Consider the following 20,424-nt stretch of genomic DNA (forward strand, 5'->3'; position numbering starts at 1 on the left):
AAGTTATGAAGTATCTATATGAAACTTTAGGTGGATGCTGTTGCTCACCAAGACTATTGGTCTGAATTCAGGCTTCTTGCAAATCCCCAGACACCTTCTGGGAGTGAATGTAGGACCGACCTTCTCCTCCTTGACAGCTGTGTAGAATATCACAAGGACAGATACAGAAGGATGGGGCAGGTAAATAAGCCTGTGACCCCTCTGCACAGGAAGTCAATACCCCTTACAATGTCATCTAGATTTAACTCATTTTTAGCAATTCATTCTGTGGGCTTCCCAGTTAGGTTACCCCACAGCCAGCTTCCAGGCTTCTCCACAGGGAAACGGTGAAAGCAGAAAGCAAATCTGACCTTTAGCCTTGGTCTCAGCATTGCCTCAGTGAAATCATTGAGTTGTAATCACAGGATTACAGATGGCTTGTTTGTGAGTGGGAACTGACCAAGAAAACTCATTGTGGTAAGTGGTATGATAACTGAACAGCAAATTAGTGGATGGATTTTGATGAGCTTATGGGGAAGACAAGGTGGTGTCCTGATGCAGGAGTTGGTAATAGAAAAAGCAGGGGGTTCTCTTTCATCATTTTGAGAAAAGCCTTGAGAAACACCTTAAATTACTCAATTAATCACTTGCTAAAGATCAAGATAAGAGTTACTAGAAAGTCCAGCAAAGTAGCAGTGGAGGAGTGTTTTAGTATGTTGACTTCTGTTTTTCTCTCTTTTACTCTATTCAGAGTAAAGCATAAGTGTATCAAGAACTTCTGCAAAGTCTCTGTGTCTCCTGCTTAAAAGCTGCTTTTCTGAATCACGTGCTTCATCTGCTGCTTTTCTAATCAGTGAGCTGCACACGCATATTCAAAGTATGAAGCTTTGGGATGAATCTGTTAAGACACAATGGGTGTAGGAGCATGCACTGGGATTTTAGGACAGCTGTTGAACCATAGATGCCATTTGTAGGAAAGAGAGTCTTTGCTTAGGAGATGTGCCAGAGAGACTGATCAAGGCAATACATAACCTATGGGGCGTATATCACCTCAACTGTAAAAGGAGGTGGAGATACGGAAACTAGCTCTAATGTGCTTGCTTATTTGATTACTAGCAGCAATAATTCTTGGATATTAGTGCAAATTACTTTATTTAATACTCAACAAAGTAAATTAACTGCACCACTATGCTACGTGTAGGGCACAGAGTGCCAGGGTTTGAACAGTTAGGTGTCTATGCCTAGACACAAAACTAAAATGTGATGGCCTCATGAATGTCCACTTAATGAGAACTTTCCAATATCACATTGGACTAACATTATTAATTCAAATTTTGTTGAACATCAGTTCAAAACTAGTCAGGAAATAAATTTGAATTGTTTATTTGTTTATTTTAGACTACGTCTAAAGTTTCTTTAAAGCAGTGATGTTATATTTTTATTAATTATAAGACATTTTGGTAGCTATCTGTATGTGTATATATATAAAATTGTTGATGATGTTAAATAAAGTTGTATCTGCAAGAGCAGATACTAATTATGCTACTGTAAAGAGAAAGAATCTCCTAATAAGAAGCCATTTCTCATATTATTAGGAAAACATTAATAAAGTGAAAGCAGCCTACTAATAGCAGAATCCTCTTACTGTTGATTAAAATGAATGCTCTTTTACAACTTCAGAATCACAAAACTGTAGAGGGGCTGGTGGGGAGAAATGTAGATGTGTTGGCATGTGTTATATGTTGTGTGTATTACCATGTCATTAACATATAGTGAACAAATTATTTTGACAAACACTTGATTCACAAAAATTAAAAAAGGCTGACAGCAGCAGAAGGTCATGAACTCAGTAACACTTCCTAGGCTGGTGAGTTGGTTTGTGGTTTGAGAATCTCCCATTTCTTGAGCACCCCTTCCTTTCAAAGACAATTTGTGAGATGGACCCCTCACTTTGGGTGATAGATTGCACTGACTTAGCATATGATACTGTTTCTAAAACTGAGCAGGGGGCTGTTACTGCCTCCTCTCTGCACTATGCACAAGCATGTACTGAAACATGCCTTGCATGCACAGTGGGAAAGAGGAAGGCAGTAAAGTAGGAATACTTGTTTCTAATATTTAATTGGAGAAAGCTGAAACTCGCCTCTTCCATCCTTCATGTGGTGTCTGGGTTTCTGGTGTCAGAAACTGTTTAAAAAACGCTCAGAAAAGCAGCTTCCTGTTTCAAAACTGTTAGAAAGTTTCATGAATGTAAATATTTTTGTCATTACGTATTTAAGATTATGATGTTAGACTGGCCCTTCCATTGATCATATGTGACAGCAAGTACTAGAATGCTATTAATGGGGTTAAGCAACCCACAAAGGTCATGATGTAGTAACTTTTTTTGAGATGTCTTTGAGTTTATCTCTGCAAAATTTAGTTCTTTCCAGGGTATAGAGCAATTTGGTTTCCATCAGCTTTTATTTCTTGTTTTCCATGTGCAGTAATATGACAAAACCAGACCTTCAATCTTATCTTCAAGTAGGTTTTGCCTTATTCTAAAATGAATCGGTAGCATTATATAATTTACACTGCATAACCTATGTTGCTTTGTTTTGTTCTTTTTTTTAACTGAAGAAAGGTGCTATTATATTTGCTAAGGCAAGTGGAAACAGATTTTTCAGACACTGCTTGAGAAAATTTATCTTGAATTAGTAATGCAGATTGCCAACAGAAGGGGTCCCTGCTCTGATCAAATGAAAGAAAGCAAAAAAATTGCTACCCTGTGCTGCAAGAACACAGTAAGCATGGAATTCATTCGGCTTGGTAGCAGTCTAGTAGTTTTTACCTATTAAATATATTTGCTTAGATGGAATAGTGATGCAGATGCATTGTGACATTTCCCATTAAAGTATTTTTTTTCTTTCTATGGAACTGCATAACTAATTTTGGGATTTTCAGCTTTCTAACATAGAAATTACTTGGTTGCCATTAACGGAATTAAGCTATAAGCTATGAAAGTAGTAAGCGGAAACAAGCTATTTATTTTTAATCTAAAGCAAAGCATAGTGGCTATATTTTGGTTTAGAGATACATTAGTTAAATGAAAACACGTAATATGAATAGCAGCCTCAACAATGCATATGCATATATAACAAATAGTGCTGAATGATATGTTGTTTCCACATCATGTGGTCTTCTGATTTACTCTAACCAAGAAAGCATAGGACTAAGAATCTAGATATTAGGGGTGGAAAAGCTGCAAAAGTCTGCTTTGACTACAGCAGACAACAGTTTTTAGTAGGGAACATTCTTGTCTTTCCAGCATGGGGGGAGGGGGACAGGGTTGCTTGGTCAGTTATTTTATTTGGGGAGGGCTGGCTTGTTGTGTCTTGTTTTATTTTTTTAAAAGTGAGGCTTGTATTTTCTACCTGAATTGAAGAAATTATTTGGGAGTGAAAACTAGAACAAAACCGTATTCTCACATACATATTTCCATTTTTTTCTTCTCAGCTATGAATACACCTCCAGTGATTCTTCAACTGATTCTTCTCAAGTGAATTTATTAGATATAGTAGAGAAATAGATCTAGGAGCAGGGATCAGAAATCAAGATTGCCTTCCCAAATGAAGACTTACCATTAAGATACCAAGTTCATATTTTCTTATGGGCTTTCTTCATCCCATTAATCTTGATTTCATTCCTGAATAGTGATGGCAGAGCATTGTAAATAGAGATCAGATGGTCTGTTGCCTGTGGTAGTATAAGAGTTTTGCTGATTGATGGAAAAATGTGACTTTGAATTCCCTGGAGATGATGAGGGAGTTTAGCATAGATATTCATGTAATGAGATGTAAGCTAAGCAATTATACAACGGTGTGGATATCACAGATATTAACTGTATATCCTATCTTTGTTCTGCTTTCTCGTTATTGGGCAGCCTAGACTGGGGTGCTAAACTGCCTTCCTAAATCATATGGCTATCCATGGGTGTTTGCAATTCTGTGGAAAACTAAATAGTCATTCCCTCCCCCTCATTCCTTCCCTTCTTTGACTCTTACCCTGTGCCAATAATCTCGCTCATATAGAAGTTTAGGTAATGGAAATACCTAACTGCAAAGCAAAGACTTTCACTTGAGATAGCATATACTATTTGATTCCTTATAATATTTCAAGTAATTCATTTGTAGCTCAGTGTATATGTATGTAACCTATTCTGATGTCTGCAGTGTTAATGTAACTACCCTTTATTTAAAATTAATATGCATTAAATATAGTTAGCCAAGTCCAAGCAGTCTAATGCAAGCAAGTCCTTGTGCCCAGATCTGCATTATCCATGCCAAGAGGGAACATCGAGAAGATGGTGAAAAAAGATATGAGGGAATACTTTTATCAGTCTGGTAATATGCATGTTTCACTTATGAAGTTGTCCGTGACAATTATATTTAATTTTATATAGGAGCAACAGGGAGTAATAAAACGTTGCATAGTCTCAATTGTCTAATCTGATTTCTGTCCTTCTGCCAAGTATGTTGCTTTGGATATCCTACCTACATTTTCTAGCTGTAGTAGCCCTAAAATAGAGATGAGCAGGCCAGATACAGGCTCAGTTCTGTGAAGAAAGAAACAGGGGTTTCTCCTTAGTTAAGACATCACATACAAAACTGTGGTAGTTGGCCATGCATTCCTTCCTCTCCCCTCACAAATCCACACTTTGAGAAATGTAATATATATTTATTCTGTAGTCAGAAGACAAGAATCATAATAAGTATCGGATAAATCAAAAATAATGAAAAACTATGCCAAAAAACAATGAGAATACTATAACATAGAGAACTGGGCTCTGTTCGTTTGTATGAAGTTTCCTTGCTTTATCTTTTATTTTGTAGTAGGTATGGTCTGTTAGTTGTGCCTTGAATCAGCCAGGTAACATTCCCTCTTCATATCACTGATAACCTTGCTGATACCTTGTTAGTCTCTTTATCAAAATGAAGCTACCAGTGTAACTTCATTGCATTGAGAGGATTTCAAAATATTAATTGTACTGTTTACTACTCTGATGCTTTCTAAAAATATAAAGATGCATAATTTTTAATGGAACAGATTTGTTAGTTTATCCTAAAAGCAAAAACATAATGTGTGTCACAGGACAAGGGCAAAGTGAAGGGCAAAGATTAAGTTCTGCTTCTTCTAGCAGAATTCTCTCGCCTAAATTTTCCCTTAGCAATCAGTTTTGCAGTGCTGGGAAGTATGAGAAAAGGGCAGTCTGTACAGGCATTTAAGGATGCCTTCCTGAAATTCAAAGGGAGATTAACGAAAGAGCTAAACCAGTCCAGCTTTGTTTGCTAATTTCCCAATATTTTTTTTATTTATTTTAATTTTTATTTTCTATTAGTTGCGAGAGTTCACTTATTTCTTGCATCACCAAGTATAACAGGTCATATTTTGTGATGTATATAATGAAGAGACCCGTGAGTAACTAATTCTGCAAGTAGCAGTGCAAAAGAGTGTGCAATGTACTTGCTGAAAGATTCATGTGCACTCCCTTTAGCACTCATCTTTCCACTTCATCTTGGACACATATTCACATTCAGCAAACCAGAACTGCACTATCTCAGGCTGCATCTAGCAGCAGTGTACAAATCTTGTCTCAATGGCCTTTCACCAAACTGAGAAATTGGAGAATGAAAAAAACCAAAAAATAGTGGGGTGGGGGAGGCATAGGTATTAATTCATCACTACTTCCAAAGAATTCAGTGTTTTACCTACAGAAGTGAAGAACACATTCTCTAGAGCATATTGATTCTCTAGTTCATGCCTGTCACACTCTTATCTGTGTGTTCTGGTCTATTTGCCATGTCTGTACATTGGAAACATTTTCACATCACTCAGCAGATGCAGTGTTAACCATAAAAGAAACTGAACATCTATGCTAAGGTACTCCTGACCACAATCTCCGGAAACTCTTGTCACTATTTGTTACGAAGGCATGAAGAACATGAAAGCTAACTGTAAACCAGATACTTATCAGGTTAGGAAATAGTATTGGTCAAACCTGTCTCCTTTTCAGAGAGATATGTATCATCTAATTGACTTCTTCGAAGGCTGCTGTAGAACTGGTTTAGAATTACTTAGACAAGGGAACATCTCTACATCTGTTTGCTGACATGCCCCTTATTTTGCGTAGAAAATTTATTTAGGTGAAATCCGAAGACTCTAGAAATTTGCAGAAACTCTGTAGATATTTGATAGCTTCAGTTATCATCTAAGTATGAGTATATCTACAACTATGCAAGGTGTATAGTAAACCACACCCATCAGGGAAGTGCTGAACCAATTGCATGTGTATTTCCAGGTGGTCAGTGTGTGCATAGCTAATCCAGCATAGTTCTGTATGCTTCAGACTTAATATGCATGGGCAGATCAACTGTGCACTGTGCTGTTACATAGATGCAGCTGAGTAACTTCAGACTTATTCTGCATGTGGTTTACAGATGGACCATGCACACAGACTATATTGAGTGTGCTCTGGAATTATCTGCCTTACAACAATGTATATTACAATGTAGATATGCATGTGGTTTGCCTGGGAAATTTCCAGAAGCAGCAGAACGATTCCATTCTCAAATGTTCTGGGTACATTATTTTGACAGATTTAAATGTTTTGCCTACTGATACACTGCCCATAAAGTCACTCAAACACAAGTGGCGATGAAGAAGGAAAAGAAATCTCGTTCTCTCCAGAAGTAGGGTAGGAAGGAACTTAGTAAGAAATCAGTGCTTTGTGTATTCTTATATTGTTTCCTGTTGAATTTCCTGTGCTATACTGAAGAGAAAAAAGAAGAATCTGTAGCTATTCAATTAATATTTAATAAATCACTTGATAGAAATCAGAAGGATATGAGTTGATTAACTTGTCTGGTTTCAGTTGTTATCCATCCCTTGCACAGATAAGTGAGAATAAATTCATCAACTATAATAGAAGAAGTACAAACCTTTCAGTTAACCACTGTGAAATGACAAATGAGAACGATTTGGGATTAAGACTATTGTGAATTCAGTATGTATTTAATATTGACATTTAGATTTATAGAAGATATACACATGGAATGAAGTAAAGACAAATGTCTCTGGAAAAATCATCCTCAAATCTGCAAAGTACGGGATAAAAAGTAATCATAAAGTCTCCTGAAGAATTTTAAGTAAAGCCTACTTAGACTTAGATATATCTAAAGGTGTATATCTAGCTAGTTCCATGCACATTTGACAGACCTGAGAACATTCTAGTACTGATTATAGAAAAAATACTATAGAAAATAGTATTATTTTAGTAGAAAAAATACTATTAGAAAAGCGCGCAGCATTTGCCATTTTTAAACTCGGTGTGTAAACATAGTAGTTGTATCAACTGTTTTTGCAACCTAGCTAATGGCTATGAAGTAGCTTCCTTCTGTCCACCTGCAGGCAAATTCCACAGGTTTACCTCCTTGTTTTGCATGCCAGTTGGGGACACTCGGCTGAACTTAAAGGTGACAGTGCACTATAGGGTTTCAGTGCTCGTCTTTGCTGACTGCTTTCTGGCTTTCCATTTGAGATTGCCCTTGCTACTGTCCAGCAACTCTCCCACTGCTCCAGGACTTGTTTGGCTTGCTGTACCCCCACTTGCCACCACGGCCAAGTGCTGTGTACAGTGGGATTTTGGACAATGAAGGGAATTTTCAAAGGAAAAATGACAAAGGGGAAAACCAGCCTCCTGAATCTCAGGAGGAGAGGCAAAGACAGACATGGCTGTATACCCTCATTTTCTGGTGCCCATGGGGATTAGACCTATCATGAGAAAGAAGAGGAAGAGGCATTCTTCCCTTGTTTTGCTAAATAAGATGAGCAGAGAAGAGTCTCCCTTGAGTCTTTGCATCTCCCTGAAGCAAACAGAGCGAGTAGTATCTGCCAACAGCTATGGCTCCCATGGTGTTTGAATAGTGGCTTAGTATGAGATATTTTTCTCAAACTACAGTGCCACTTACGGGGATCAGTGTGGGGAGCAGCAAGGTCACTTTGGTGTGGCTAATAGTGTTTTCTTCATCTTTCTCAATATCCACAATGTGTGATTGAACACTAAGTAGTAATGTCTGAGTGTTCAAAATATGAGTTTATGACTCTTCAGTAGTTAAGGGACTGAAGAGTCAATTCACAGAATTAAACAAAACCATGAAATGGGGAGGTGGAGGATGGCTGAAGGATGCTATTTATGTGGAGGAAGAGAAGTTTTCAAATTGTTGTTGGCTGCGGTATACTTCAACAGTTCAACTGAAATATGAATAGATAATTGCTCTTATTATCTAGAATAACATCTATTACAAAAACTTACTTTGAGCCACTAGCTCACTACCTTCTAAAATGCAGAGTTGACTTTTATTTGTTTAGTGGAAATGCTGATTCTACAGTGCTTGTTTCCTAATACCCTTGATGAACTTAGTGAAAATTTCTGCGTTAGCTCTCATGAACTGTAGTTTTCATAGTTACCATATAATCCTGATTGATTCCATTGGACTCTGAGGTGAATTTTAGATAATTAGAATTATGAGGAAAGAACGTACCCGATTGTTCTTAAGTATTGTGCATTTGATCATTTAGAGTAAAAGGCTGTTATAGTTCTAGGGTTGAGAAATTATTACAGTTCACATAAGCAGTATAAGAACCACGCAAGTGGTTCTTACAAAAGTCAAATCATGAACAGAACTAGCTGTTTTATCTTTCTTTATGTTATTTTCAATATTGTATATTTGAACATTCCAACATAGCATAAACAAAAGCATTTAAAAATAAATGTTATATCTTTCTCACTTTAACACATTTTATTTGAATTCTATTTTTCTGCTTTCTTCCAGTATTTTCCTATGCAGAAGAATAAATGGTAATTAAAATGTGCAGGATGAAAAGATGGAGCAGCCAGTGCTTGTACCACCAGGACCGGACAGCTTCCAGTTCTTCACTAGGGAGTCTCTTGCAGCTATTGAACAACGCATTGCTGCAGAAAAAGCTAAGAATCCTAAACAAGATCGTAAAGACAATGATGATGAAAATGGGCCAAAGCCAAACAGTGATTTGGAGGCAGGAAAAACACTTCCATTTATATATGGTGACATACCTCCAGGAATGGTCTCTGAGCCCTTGGAGGACATGGACCCATATTACATCAACAAAAAAGTAAGTCTAATATCAATTCTGTTCATATGCCAGTGTCTGGGATGCTTTATCACTTTTTCACGTTAATTTCGTTTTTGTGGAGTGGGTAATATACATTCTGCCTTCCAGAATGTTAGTAAATAAATATTTAATATCTTCTAGTTATAAAAAGTTGATTTAGCTAATGTATGTTTTCAGAAAACATTTACGCTTATGTGCTCTTGGCACTCTGGTCTTCCTGCTTTACATAAGGAGAATTTTTCAGTAATATTATTTTTAGAATTAAGATAATAAAATTGGCAAGAAATGTAACATTACGACTGATTGTATGGTATGGTGGTATAATGGCTGTAGCAAGGTATAAATAGTGTGAAAATCTAGGCTTTTCATTCAATCACTACTCTCTTGATCACTAGCAAAGTGCCCACTGTCCTGTATGGTACAGGACAGAATCCATCATCCTTAATGGTTACTAGTTTTTCATCCTTTTCTTTTAATTTACGTAAAAAATTATTCCTTTGATCTCCTTGAATTTATATCAAAGGAAAATTTATATGTAAGCTAAAATATAGTATGTTGTCTTTGATAGTAAGCAATATATAATACCTATACAAACATGGATAAGCAATTCATGGCATACTTTGCAAGCTTTAAAAATTAAATATGTATTGAAACTGAATACACCAATACGTCATACTTTCTCTAAGGTTCTTCATATTTAAAACTGACAGCATGAACCAATGCATAGCACATTTTGTGCCCAGAAATCTGCAAATTCTTAGGAAATGTATTGAATCAATAGAGAAAGACAGATAAGCAGAAAATATCATAAAGAGAGTGTAAATCTGAATTTAATATTTCTGATGGAACTGGCCTTGAAACAGCCCTGGAATCCTTTCAGGAGGATACTGTTGCACTACCCATATGCAGCAGAAAAGGTTCATGATTTATAGTGATAGCTAGCTTGGGTGATAGTTAATTACTAGATGCTGTGATTATGAAAACTCTATAAATAGCAACACAGGAGTTATTTTGCTTTTTATAAACTGCTAAGTGTCTTGGCTTGCTAAGATTCATGTGATTTATGAGTCCTATTTTGACAAGAGAGAAAATACTATATGAAAGAACAATATTTTTATCTTTATTATTTGATGCCTCTGAAAGAGCCTTTATCTGCCATTCACAGTGCATGAAGACTTATCTTTAAATCATAGTTCTACTTTGACAAAGATAAAAGATGCTATAAAAGTTTCTATAAAAGCGAGCCTTGTAAGCTTCTGTACTAATTGTGTCTGTTTATGATACAAAACCACATATAATTACATCCCTACCTACCCACAGCTCATCCCGGACCTTTATAGTCAAATCTTGTTTGTTTTTTGTATCTTAGAGTGAAAACAGATACATGATAGGTATGACCTTCAGGTATACTTCTAGAGCCCTTGCAAATGAAAGACCCTTCCAGTCCCTTCACCAAACCCTTACTACATCAGCCATGTCTCATGACAGAGTTGCAAGAAACGGGGCAGAAACAGCTGAACATATTCAGCAGAGTTTCTGTACTATTTGAAAGGAATAATCCTTTGATTTGTACGCGAAATAACATTTACAGGCAAATCACACACACACTGGGATTCTCTGGTTTGTGCTGAAGTCCACAATTTCTCTCTATGCATGTGGCTTAATCTTCTACAGTACAGAAATAGAAACAGCCCTGTCAGTCAAAGCCAAAGAAATTTCTCACACACTACAATTCTCTCTTTCTTTTTTTCCTTCATTAAGAGGAAAATAGACTTTCCTAACAGAAATCAAGCATCTTTCACTATCACGTCAGTAATTTGACTATAAATTATCTAATTCCTGTATGTTTTTGTCTAGCTATATGTGAATTCTAGAAATAATTTTATATTTCACACGTCTTTTGAGAGTATTGATAGCAGTAGATGCTCCTGTAAGTCTCAGAAGGAGAAATAGTTTGAGGGAAGCCTGAAGCAGAAGAGAACATCTCTGGGAAGATGTGAGGGACTGTTAATGCTCAATGCATTTACCTCCTTACCATTTAACATTTCAGCTTTCTTTTTATCCCTCTCTGGATCCTACCTTGCAAAGCCAGTTACACCTCCCAGTGTAACTGTCTGGCAACTGCTGCACAGTGGTTAGAGATTTTATAATTCTGCCTGGGGAAGCATCTATTTGAAATTATATGGATCTAATGAAAAACACTAGAATGAAGAAAAATACTTATTTGCAAGAAAGGATTAGGACAATAGATGCCTCTGTTGCTCTTGACCTCTATTATGATCTTTACATAAACTGTACCTGATTTATTGACAGAAACTATGTAAGTTTAGCTTCCAAACTTTCAAATAGAAATAGGGAATAGTAATGGTTACCTACAGAACTGATAAAATTATACTAATGGACACGGTCACAGTGTTTATTCAGGATATCCAAATTATAATTTAGAAATATCTTTTTTATTCCAAATTTGGGTCATGAGTTAAATCATTCATCATTTGCCTTATATGCAAGTATTACATCCCACTTTCTGACTTTTTTTTCCTATTTTTGTAGCAGGATTGAACAAGTACACTGTATTTCTGCATGCATTGAATGTTGAAAGATCACCTAGAGTGTTTTACATTTCATCTTTGGGACTTTTTTTCTAATCAGTAGGTTTGTGCGTGCCATGATTTGTTACAGTTTAATCCAGAATAAGGCAGGAATAGATAAATGTGTTGAGCTGGTGTGAGAGCCTTAATTTGTGGATAAGGTAACCCAGAGATGAAAAGTTAAAAACGGTGAAACTTGTTAAGAGGAACAAAACTAGATAGGTGTGCTAGTTTTATGGGTTCTTTTAACCGTGCCTCTATGAAGAAGCTACAGTCAAAGAAGACATATTCATGCAGAATATAAATCTGAAGTAGAAAGGAAAAGGAAAAAAATTACAACCACTGTTTGACAGCAGAACAGCTCATTATAGCAAGTTTACACACCTGATAGTATAAGTGATTTAAACTGTATCACAGACAGTCTGAATGCCAGCATCTCTACCCTTTAGTTGGTTGCAATGATTTTTTTTAATTTTTATTTTTAAATCCAAAAATGCCATGAGTCTAGGTTCTAGCTGTCCCTGGAGGTTTTCCAGAGAAGCTGAGGACCCAGCTCAATAACATGTCACCTCTTGCTTTTGAGAAAGTCCTTTGAGTTTTTAGATGGTGTTTGTTTAAATGTAGGAAGTGGAAATACAATGGTGTTGCAGTTAGTCTGTTAAATGTAGCCTTCCAAAACCATATCGAAAACTAACTGGGAGGAAGGAGGGGAGAAACAATGTCTTGGGAACTTTTTGTCCCCAAATGTGCTCAGAGACTGTGTCTTTGTTCAGCATGGATTCTTCCCTCTTATCTGCATCTTCTCAAAATGCTCCTTCTCCTTCTTTGCTCTGCTAAGAATGTCCTTTCTGGATTTATATCAAATACGGCAGAAGTTACAGAACTGGGATCCAGGTTACAGATGCAAAACCACAAAATTAGGAGCTTGTCCTTAGGAACGTCTTTGAATTTATATTCACACTCAAATACTTTGAATGTGAGCAGGCTTCCTGCCTTTATAAAATGATTAAGGCACTTCATAAAACGTAAGCCCTTAGAAGTATATATAATCCTTCATATATGAACATTAATCTTATAATATGTTTAGAATTTATTTAGCTTTTCTCAGTGTATGTCTACTTTGTCCTGGCAGGTTTGGGTGCAACACTGCATGTTCATCCACACTGCCTACACATTGGCTTGCATCTGGGTTGAGACTGCAGTGAGACAGAGCAGGCTCACTAGGGAGGAAAGCTTACACAGGGACTGGATATCTGCTGTTATCTGTATTTTATTTTTGTGAAAATTCTTCTTCAGAGATAACATACAATTTTAGTTCATGTTTAAGGCTAGTAATCAGAGGACCAACAAAGTCATTCAAACAAGGCTCCAGTCACAAAGGTGCTTTGAGTGAAAAACTAAAACTGAGGTAGAGAATTTGTGTCTTCCTAGTTCTCCTTATGCAGGGCAGCAGAAAGTAGAACAGCTAAAATAGCAGCAGTTTCCAACTGAAACTGGAGCTGTGCCAGCACGCTGTTATTTTCCACAAGGCACATTAGAAAAGAGATGTATGTTTAATATGCCTGTGTTCAAAGATTTTTTAAAAAATATAGGTTGACTAAACGTAGGTGGTGTAGTCTCTGATACAAAGTTAGTAGGGAGTGTGATTTTTAAGGTATTTTGTCAACTGCCTCATAGCAACAAAAGCCCAGAGCATGAGTTAGAGGTTTCTGAGCCATGAGTCCTGGGGACTGGGGACAGACCTGGGAGGGGAAACTCACCTTCCCCCTTGGGGTGTGAGGCTTCAAAACACTGTGCCAAAAATCATTCCTCTGCTTGCTTGCTTCATTATTTAAAATGAAAATGTCATTTGAGGTCAGGTCATCTGCAGTTACAGTTTAAAGGTTTTTATTATCAGTCATCCATAACTGGAAGTGTAATTTGGAAACATTAGCTCAGGCTTTATCCCACTGTCCTCAGTCTCATATACAGTTTCTCCATTTCTCTGCAGAAGGAGGGGAATCCCATATGTCTTGCACCATTTCTACGTATGCTAAGCTTGTGTTGAAGACAATATCAACTCTCATTATTGATGCCCCTTACTTTTAAGGGCTTTGGTCTGTATAGGAAGGTGTGCCATGTAGAGCCATGATGGAGACACAGCTCAGGGAAGAAGACAGCAAGTGAGTCGGGACTGGGACAGCTTTTCCTTAGGGTTTATTCCCTGCTTCTCCTCTGCTTTCAGTACTTGGTATCTGTCATAGACTGGTAGAAACAGTTGTATCTGTGTCTATTTCCACCTCTTGGGTGCTCCTAGAGATTTGAATCTGTACTTCATGGTTCATACATAGTAAGCTTCTCAAATCTAAGCAGACTGAAGAATCATCCTTCTCGAACCTCCTTTGCTTACTTTCTCTGTCTGACAGCATTCCCAGAAATAGCTTTGTAGTCTACTTGCTTGCAGACTTGAAGCAACGTTGGATGTCACAGGCACCCAAAGAGATCAACATTCCCTTTCCCACACTTGTACTGGCATTATAGTTGACAGCTCACTTCATCAGCAACACAACGAAAAACTAGGAGGGTTTATCATAGCTTATGTAGGAAATATTGACAAAACAAAAAAAAAAGCATTTTTGGACGTTTCTTTTGGACGGATTCTTCAATAGAATCATAGAATAACCAGGTTGGAAGAGACCCACCGGATCATCTAGTCCAACCATTCCTATCAAACACTAAACCATTCCCCTTAGCACCTCATCCACCCATGCCTTAAACACCTCAAGGGAAGGTGACTCGTGACTCAACCACCTCCCTGGGCAGCCTGTTCCAGTGCCCAATGACCCTTTCTGTGAAGAATTTTTTCCTAACGTCCAGCCTAAACCTCCCCTGGCGGAGCTTGAGGCCATTCCCTCTTGTCCTGTCCCCTGTCACTTGGGAGAAGAGGCCAGCTCCCTCCTCTCTACAACCTCCTTTCAGGTAGTTATAGAGAGCAATGAGGTCTCCCCTCAGCCTCCTCTTCTCCAGGCTAAACACCCCCAGCTCTCTCAGCCGCCCCTTGTAAGACCTGTTCTCCAGCCCCCTCACCAGCTTTGTTGCTCTTCTCTGGACTCGCTCCAGAGCCTCAACATCCTTCTTATGGTGAGGGGCCCAGAACTGAACACAGTATTCGAGGAGCGGTCTCACCAGTGCCGAGTACAGAGGGAGAATAACCTCCCTGGACCTGCTGGTCACGCCGTTTCTGATCCAAGCCAAGATGCCATTGGCCTTTTTGGCCACCTGGGCACACTGCTGGCTCATATTCAGTCGCTGTCAACCAACACACCCAGGTCCCTCTCCTCCAGGCAGCTTTCTAGACAGACTTCTCCCAGTCTGTAGCACTGCTCAGGGTTGTTGTGCCCCAAGTGCAGGACCCGGCACTTGGCCTTGTTAAACCTCTTGCCATTGGACTCTGCCCAGCGGTCCAGCCTGTTCAAATCCCTTTGCAGAGCCTCCCTGCCCTCCAGCAGATCAACACTTCCACCCAGCTTAGAGTCATCCGCAAACTTGCTAAGGGTACAATAACTTTAATTCAGTTTGAATTTCGGCCATAATCCTTGCATCATCCCTTGCACTGCATTCAGCTTTCTTCTGAGCCTCTGGGCCTTCCTTCTGCAATGTCATTCTTTGCTGACTGATCTTTCACCTTAGTGCCACAAAGAAACCTAACAGCCAGGTTTCCCGTGCTGTAGAGTTAATGCTATTGCAGCCATAAAGGCCTGCAGTGAAAGCAAAACAATGTTTGTAGGATTTGCTCTCAAAATGTTTATGTTTGGCTCATGGATTTATTTGAGAAAAACAGGCAACCTTTCAGGTTACAGAGACTTCTACATTTCTCTGAAGTAGGGTTGCATGCCTTTAACTTCCTCGGAATTTGATAGGCTCTTTAGCTCTTAAATTTATATTTAGCAATTACATATGTTCTGGGAAAGTTTCACACGTGCAAAGCACAATTGTGCAGAGAGGTCATCTGGGATCTATCTCCAATAAGGTGTATTCAGATGCCCACATCCGTCAGAGATCTATATAATCATGGCTGTATGTATTACTGCTACTTCCCTCTTTCCTTAGCACAAAGACAAAGAAACAGACTAGAATTAAAAAATATGAAAAAATAGGTAGGCTGTTAATTCAGTTTCTATAAGGATTTCTCTTACTAACATATCGTTAGCATCCACAGGTTACCCAGCTTATGGTATTTAAAACAGGAAGAGGGAGTTTTCTGTGGGAAGATAAAAATAAAATCATAATTTTAGTTAATAATTTTTGCAACTTTATTCAAGATACACATCATGTAAATGTATCATATTAGTATATGAGGATGTTTAATCAACAAGTTGTATAAAAACATTAATTAATTGAATGTCCTACATTTAAAATTTTATTTCCATATGTCAGGTACATCAGGTAAGTAATGGAAATAAGTTTTATTTTGAAAATGAGACATTGCTTTTGTGTATTAGCTTTTCAAAATGATACAATGTTGATGATTGGTCACTAGGAACAGTTTTAAAATTAGCATCTACAGTGAATACTTACTTATAAAATGTCTTTTCTTTCTCTTTTTCAGACCTTTATAGTATTGAATAAAGGGAAGGCAATCTTCCGATTCAGTGCCACCTCTGCCCTGTACATTTTAACTCCCTTCAATCCTCTTAGGAAAATAGCTATTAAAATTTTGGTACATTCATATCCTTTTTAAGTGGTTGCTCGAAGTGTTACACACTGAAATTAAGAAAACTCCGGGGAGCCTTTGGGAGCAGTAGCTAAGGGACCTGACAGAGATGTACTGACACTTTGGTGGTGATATGAGAAAATGCAGCCAAAGACTGTCAGATTGAAACCTCTAATGAATGCTCATCCATTAAGTTACAGCTTCTGATTTACAATACCTTTCAACCCTGCGTCTGTGCTAGTCGTGGGCAATGTTTTTTGCTGGAGTTTGGTTTGGTTTTAAGTTCCTCCTTATTATGTTCAAAGAGTATCCAGCTGATCTTGATAGCAGTCAGAACAAAAGAAATTCTAATAAGCAATATGCAGTTCCAATATTTTTCCTTCTGTCTGTTAACCGATTCTGTGATCGTATAATTTAGCTTTGTTATAGGAGGAGGTTTCCTTTTACTATATGGACTGATTTCTTTTCTAAACAGCCAATTATGGGATGAGGTATTTCTATCTTACATATAAACACAGGGTGGCTTGGGTTTTTTTGATCTTAAACATGAGAACAGAAGCGTAGGGGTTTTTTCTTCTTTTTAATTCAGTATAGTAGAAACACTGCAAATATGAATGTATTTAAGAACTAAGATCCAGAATGCAGTTTAGATTTCAGCTTCTTATACAAGGTTAACCACCAATAAGAAAAAGATTCAGGGGTAATGTTCTACATTATTTTTAATAATTCTTCTGACTTTTATTGATAACTCTATTCCCTTCACATTTTGAGGTGAGTATTTGGCATTTTGGCCTTTGTAACAGAACTGTGCCTTTCACTTCAATATGAGAGATGTGTGTTGGGCACAATGAAATTGGCACATTGGTTGGAAACTTCATCGGTACGACCTCCACATTCTCTGAACCTCTGTACAGGACATAATAATTACCCATGCCCAGACACATGGTCAGATGCTGCTCCCCCTGCCAAGAAACAGTGTGTCTCTTCCCAGTGCTCAGAGACTTCCCTGCAATTATTCTTCACTGCCAGTACCTATCGCAACACCAGACACAGGAACCGGTAACAGCATTAATTTTTCTCTCATCCTCTGCTGACTCACCACCCCCTTACCTCCCTACTCCCTTTTGCCTGCCTGTCTCAGATTAAGGTAGAACTGGAACTGGCAAAACTGTGGAACTGGGGGGAAAACACGAGAGTCATGGGAGATGGTCAAAGGCAACTAATAGGAAAGGATGAAAAGGTAAGAATAGGTGTGAGGTTGAGCAGACAAAAAAAAAAGATACCACAATATTCACTGCTTGGTCAGGAATTTAGACAAAGATCGCCCAACTGTCTTTGTAAAGCGGGCAGCTAAACTCTTCCCTGGGATTTGAATGTTTACTTGAAAAGGTGTGCACAGGTTTTGTGCAGCTGTAAGCAATGATCTTAATGTTTGCACCCATATTCTACGAAGTTTTGGCTGAGATGTTACTTCTCAAATTCCTTCTTCACCAAGAGTGAAGGATTGATTTGAGTTTTTTCCTTTTTTTCCCCATGGCATAAAAATGTACCCCAAACAGCAAAATGCTCTCTATTTGATTTTAAAACATAAAATAAAATAAAATAAAATAAAATAAAATAAAATAAAATAAAATAAAATAAAATAAAATCCTGGGCCCTTATAGACAAGTTTTCTGTAAATGGCTTTCTTCATTTTAAGCTAGCTTCCTTGCCAGTCATGTTGATACAGCTGTTTTTACATATACATCATTTAGAGAGATGACTAGAGAAAAACTAGTTGACTGTTAGGCCTAAAGGTAAAGTAGTCCTTATTTTTTGCTGCCATCATGTGGCCGGTTTAAGTCAGGTTTTGGTCTTGTGTGGGTGCTTCCAAATATTTGAATAATTGAGTTTACTTTATTGCTATGAAAACGGAAGGACTTCACTGTTTGCCGAGCCAGTGATCTTGTAAACCACGAAAATCATATTGGTTGTAAAGAAGCTGCACTAGACTGTGCCACCTCCCTACCACAAGCCCCTTTGAGCTGTTAGTCTGGGTTTCATAGTCCCAGAACTCGTAATTTTTTCTTGCTGGAATTCTCAATAGTTTTCCATGCTTTTCAAGCAGTTGACCACAAGTTACTATTGAACCATTCTCAAATTATGGCACAGGTAGAACAAGAGATGCTTCTTGTTCTGCTAACACTGAAAAATTATTCCCCTTAATTGCTGAGATCTCTATAGATTTCTGTTGAACTAACTGAAGCGTGTACTGCTAAGCTAGTGATAGGGAAACAGGGAATACAGTCACTTCAGCAACTAGAAACAGTAGCGTGTGTTTTGTTCTCTGTTTTTTGACAGACTAGCTGTTCTGAGTGCTGGGGTGGTGCATATGCCAGCTGTTGAGTTTAGTTCCAAAACTGTAGATGCCAAAAACTGTCACTTATTCAATCATATCAAGTACTTAGGTAAAACAGTATTCTTCTGCAAGTTATTCTGGTTTTAGTTTTTACTCAGCTCGTGTTAGCTCCATGGCATGTGAGAGTCATTTCCTTCACCTTTTAGTACCAGCTGAAAGCAAATAATGAAAACATCAACAAATCAGCATCAAAACATCAACAAGCCAAGTTTAATGTGCTAAAGTGAAAACCACCAGGATAAGCAAAGTACACGTGCAATGTTTGCCGAAGTCTAAATAATTTGTCTAAATGGCAATATTTTACTGTACTTAAGAAATATGGCTGACTTGATATTTTATGAATTATTATTGTGTTTTCCTTAACTGTATCTACATTATTCAGCATGCTTATCATGTGCACTATTTTGACCAACTGTGTATTTATGACCATGAGTAACCCTCCAGACTGGACAAAGAATGTAGAGTAAGTTGCATATGTTACTAAAAGGTATATTTGTTGTTACTCTAGGAATCAGCATGCCAGTAACTGCAGTCCTGCATCCTGTCAGGAACTATCATGAGACACTACTACTATTTCCTCTCTAAACTACATAGACATGTGAGATAATTATTTAAGTACCCTCCTGGTAGGAAGACAGGGTAGAAAATAGGTTGTTGACAGATAGTATTCTGCTGAGTTTCCACTATTTTTCTCTCACCTTCATGGTTTAGCATCTACCCAGTGGTTTTACTCCTCGTTTACACCACTGCATTAATGCCACAACTATAGCCATGTAATAACTACTGCGTATAAATACAGAATTATTTATGATGAATACAATGCATTTTAGAACAAATTGCTTATTTACTGTATTTGTTTTCCACTTTTGAAATAAAAAACTCTTTCATTTTATCATCATGTTTCTATCAGAATATCAATGTTAAATGTTGCTACTTATTTTGATGAAATTTTCCGGTATTGTCCAGGTATACGTTCACTGGAATTTACACATTTGAGTCACTCATAAAAATCATTGCAAGGGGCTTTTGCTTAGAAGATTTCACTTTTCTTCGAGATCCTTGGAACTGGCTCGATTTCACTGTCATCACCTTTGCGTAAGTTTTTGTTTTTTGCTTTCTTTGAAAGTAAAGGGCAAAAAGGGCATGAAATTAGTATCGATACCTATCAATTTTGTTAAATGGAAATTCTTCTATAAAACAATTTTCACATTATAATATGCCTGTTTTGATGTATAAATACCACAGAAGCCATTAGTACAGCTAGTATTAGAGAGGCTAATTTCATGTCCTGCATTTTTTTCTCTGAGCAGAAAAGGAGCGTCCCTTTGACTTCATTCTCCAAACTTACCAATCTAGTCTAGATAAATTTTAGGCTTTCAAAGTTGTATCACTGCGATTCACTTCAGAGATATTTAATTTAACTGCAGGCTCTGAAAGCATATTAATGCAAGGCAAACTGCAGTGAAAGGTAAACCTCTGACTGTTGTTATTTAATTTTTTGCTAAGAACGCCAAAGCGGTCTTATGAAAGACCCAAGTAAGTAGCATAAACTTTGCCTAAATTCTGAATAATTG

The 20,424-nt window shown here is 37.6% G+C and overlaps 1 protein-coding gene across 3 annotated transcripts in view; it reads left to right on the forward strand.

The window, feature by feature from the left end:
* LOC138722698 (sodium channel protein type 1 subunit alpha) overlaps positions 1 to 20,424 on the forward strand; it is a 97,730-nt gene that overhangs the window by 26,630 nt on the left and 50,676 nt on the right. For all 3 annotated transcript variants that reach the window (XM_069861165.1, XM_069861166.1, XM_069861167.1), the window contains exons 3-6: positions 8,850 to 9,168; positions 16,348 to 16,465; positions 19,223 to 19,313; positions 19,817 to 19,945. In XM_069861165.1, coding sequence (XP_069717266.1) covers positions 8,902 to 9,168; positions 16,348 to 16,465; positions 19,223 to 19,313; positions 19,817 to 19,945 — 605 coding nt within the window. In that variant the 5' untranslated portion in view covers positions 8,850 to 8,901. The remainder of the gene's footprint in view (positions 1 to 8,849; positions 9,169 to 16,347; positions 16,466 to 19,222; positions 19,314 to 19,816; positions 19,946 to 20,424) is intronic.

The sequence above is a fragment of the Phaenicophaeus curvirostris genome, chromosome 7 (assembly GCF_032191515.1).
Source record: "Phaenicophaeus curvirostris isolate KB17595 chromosome 7, BPBGC_Pcur_1.0, whole genome shotgun sequence".
Classification (NCBI taxonomy): Eukaryota; Metazoa; Chordata; class Aves; order Cuculiformes; family Cuculidae; genus Phaenicophaeus; species Phaenicophaeus curvirostris.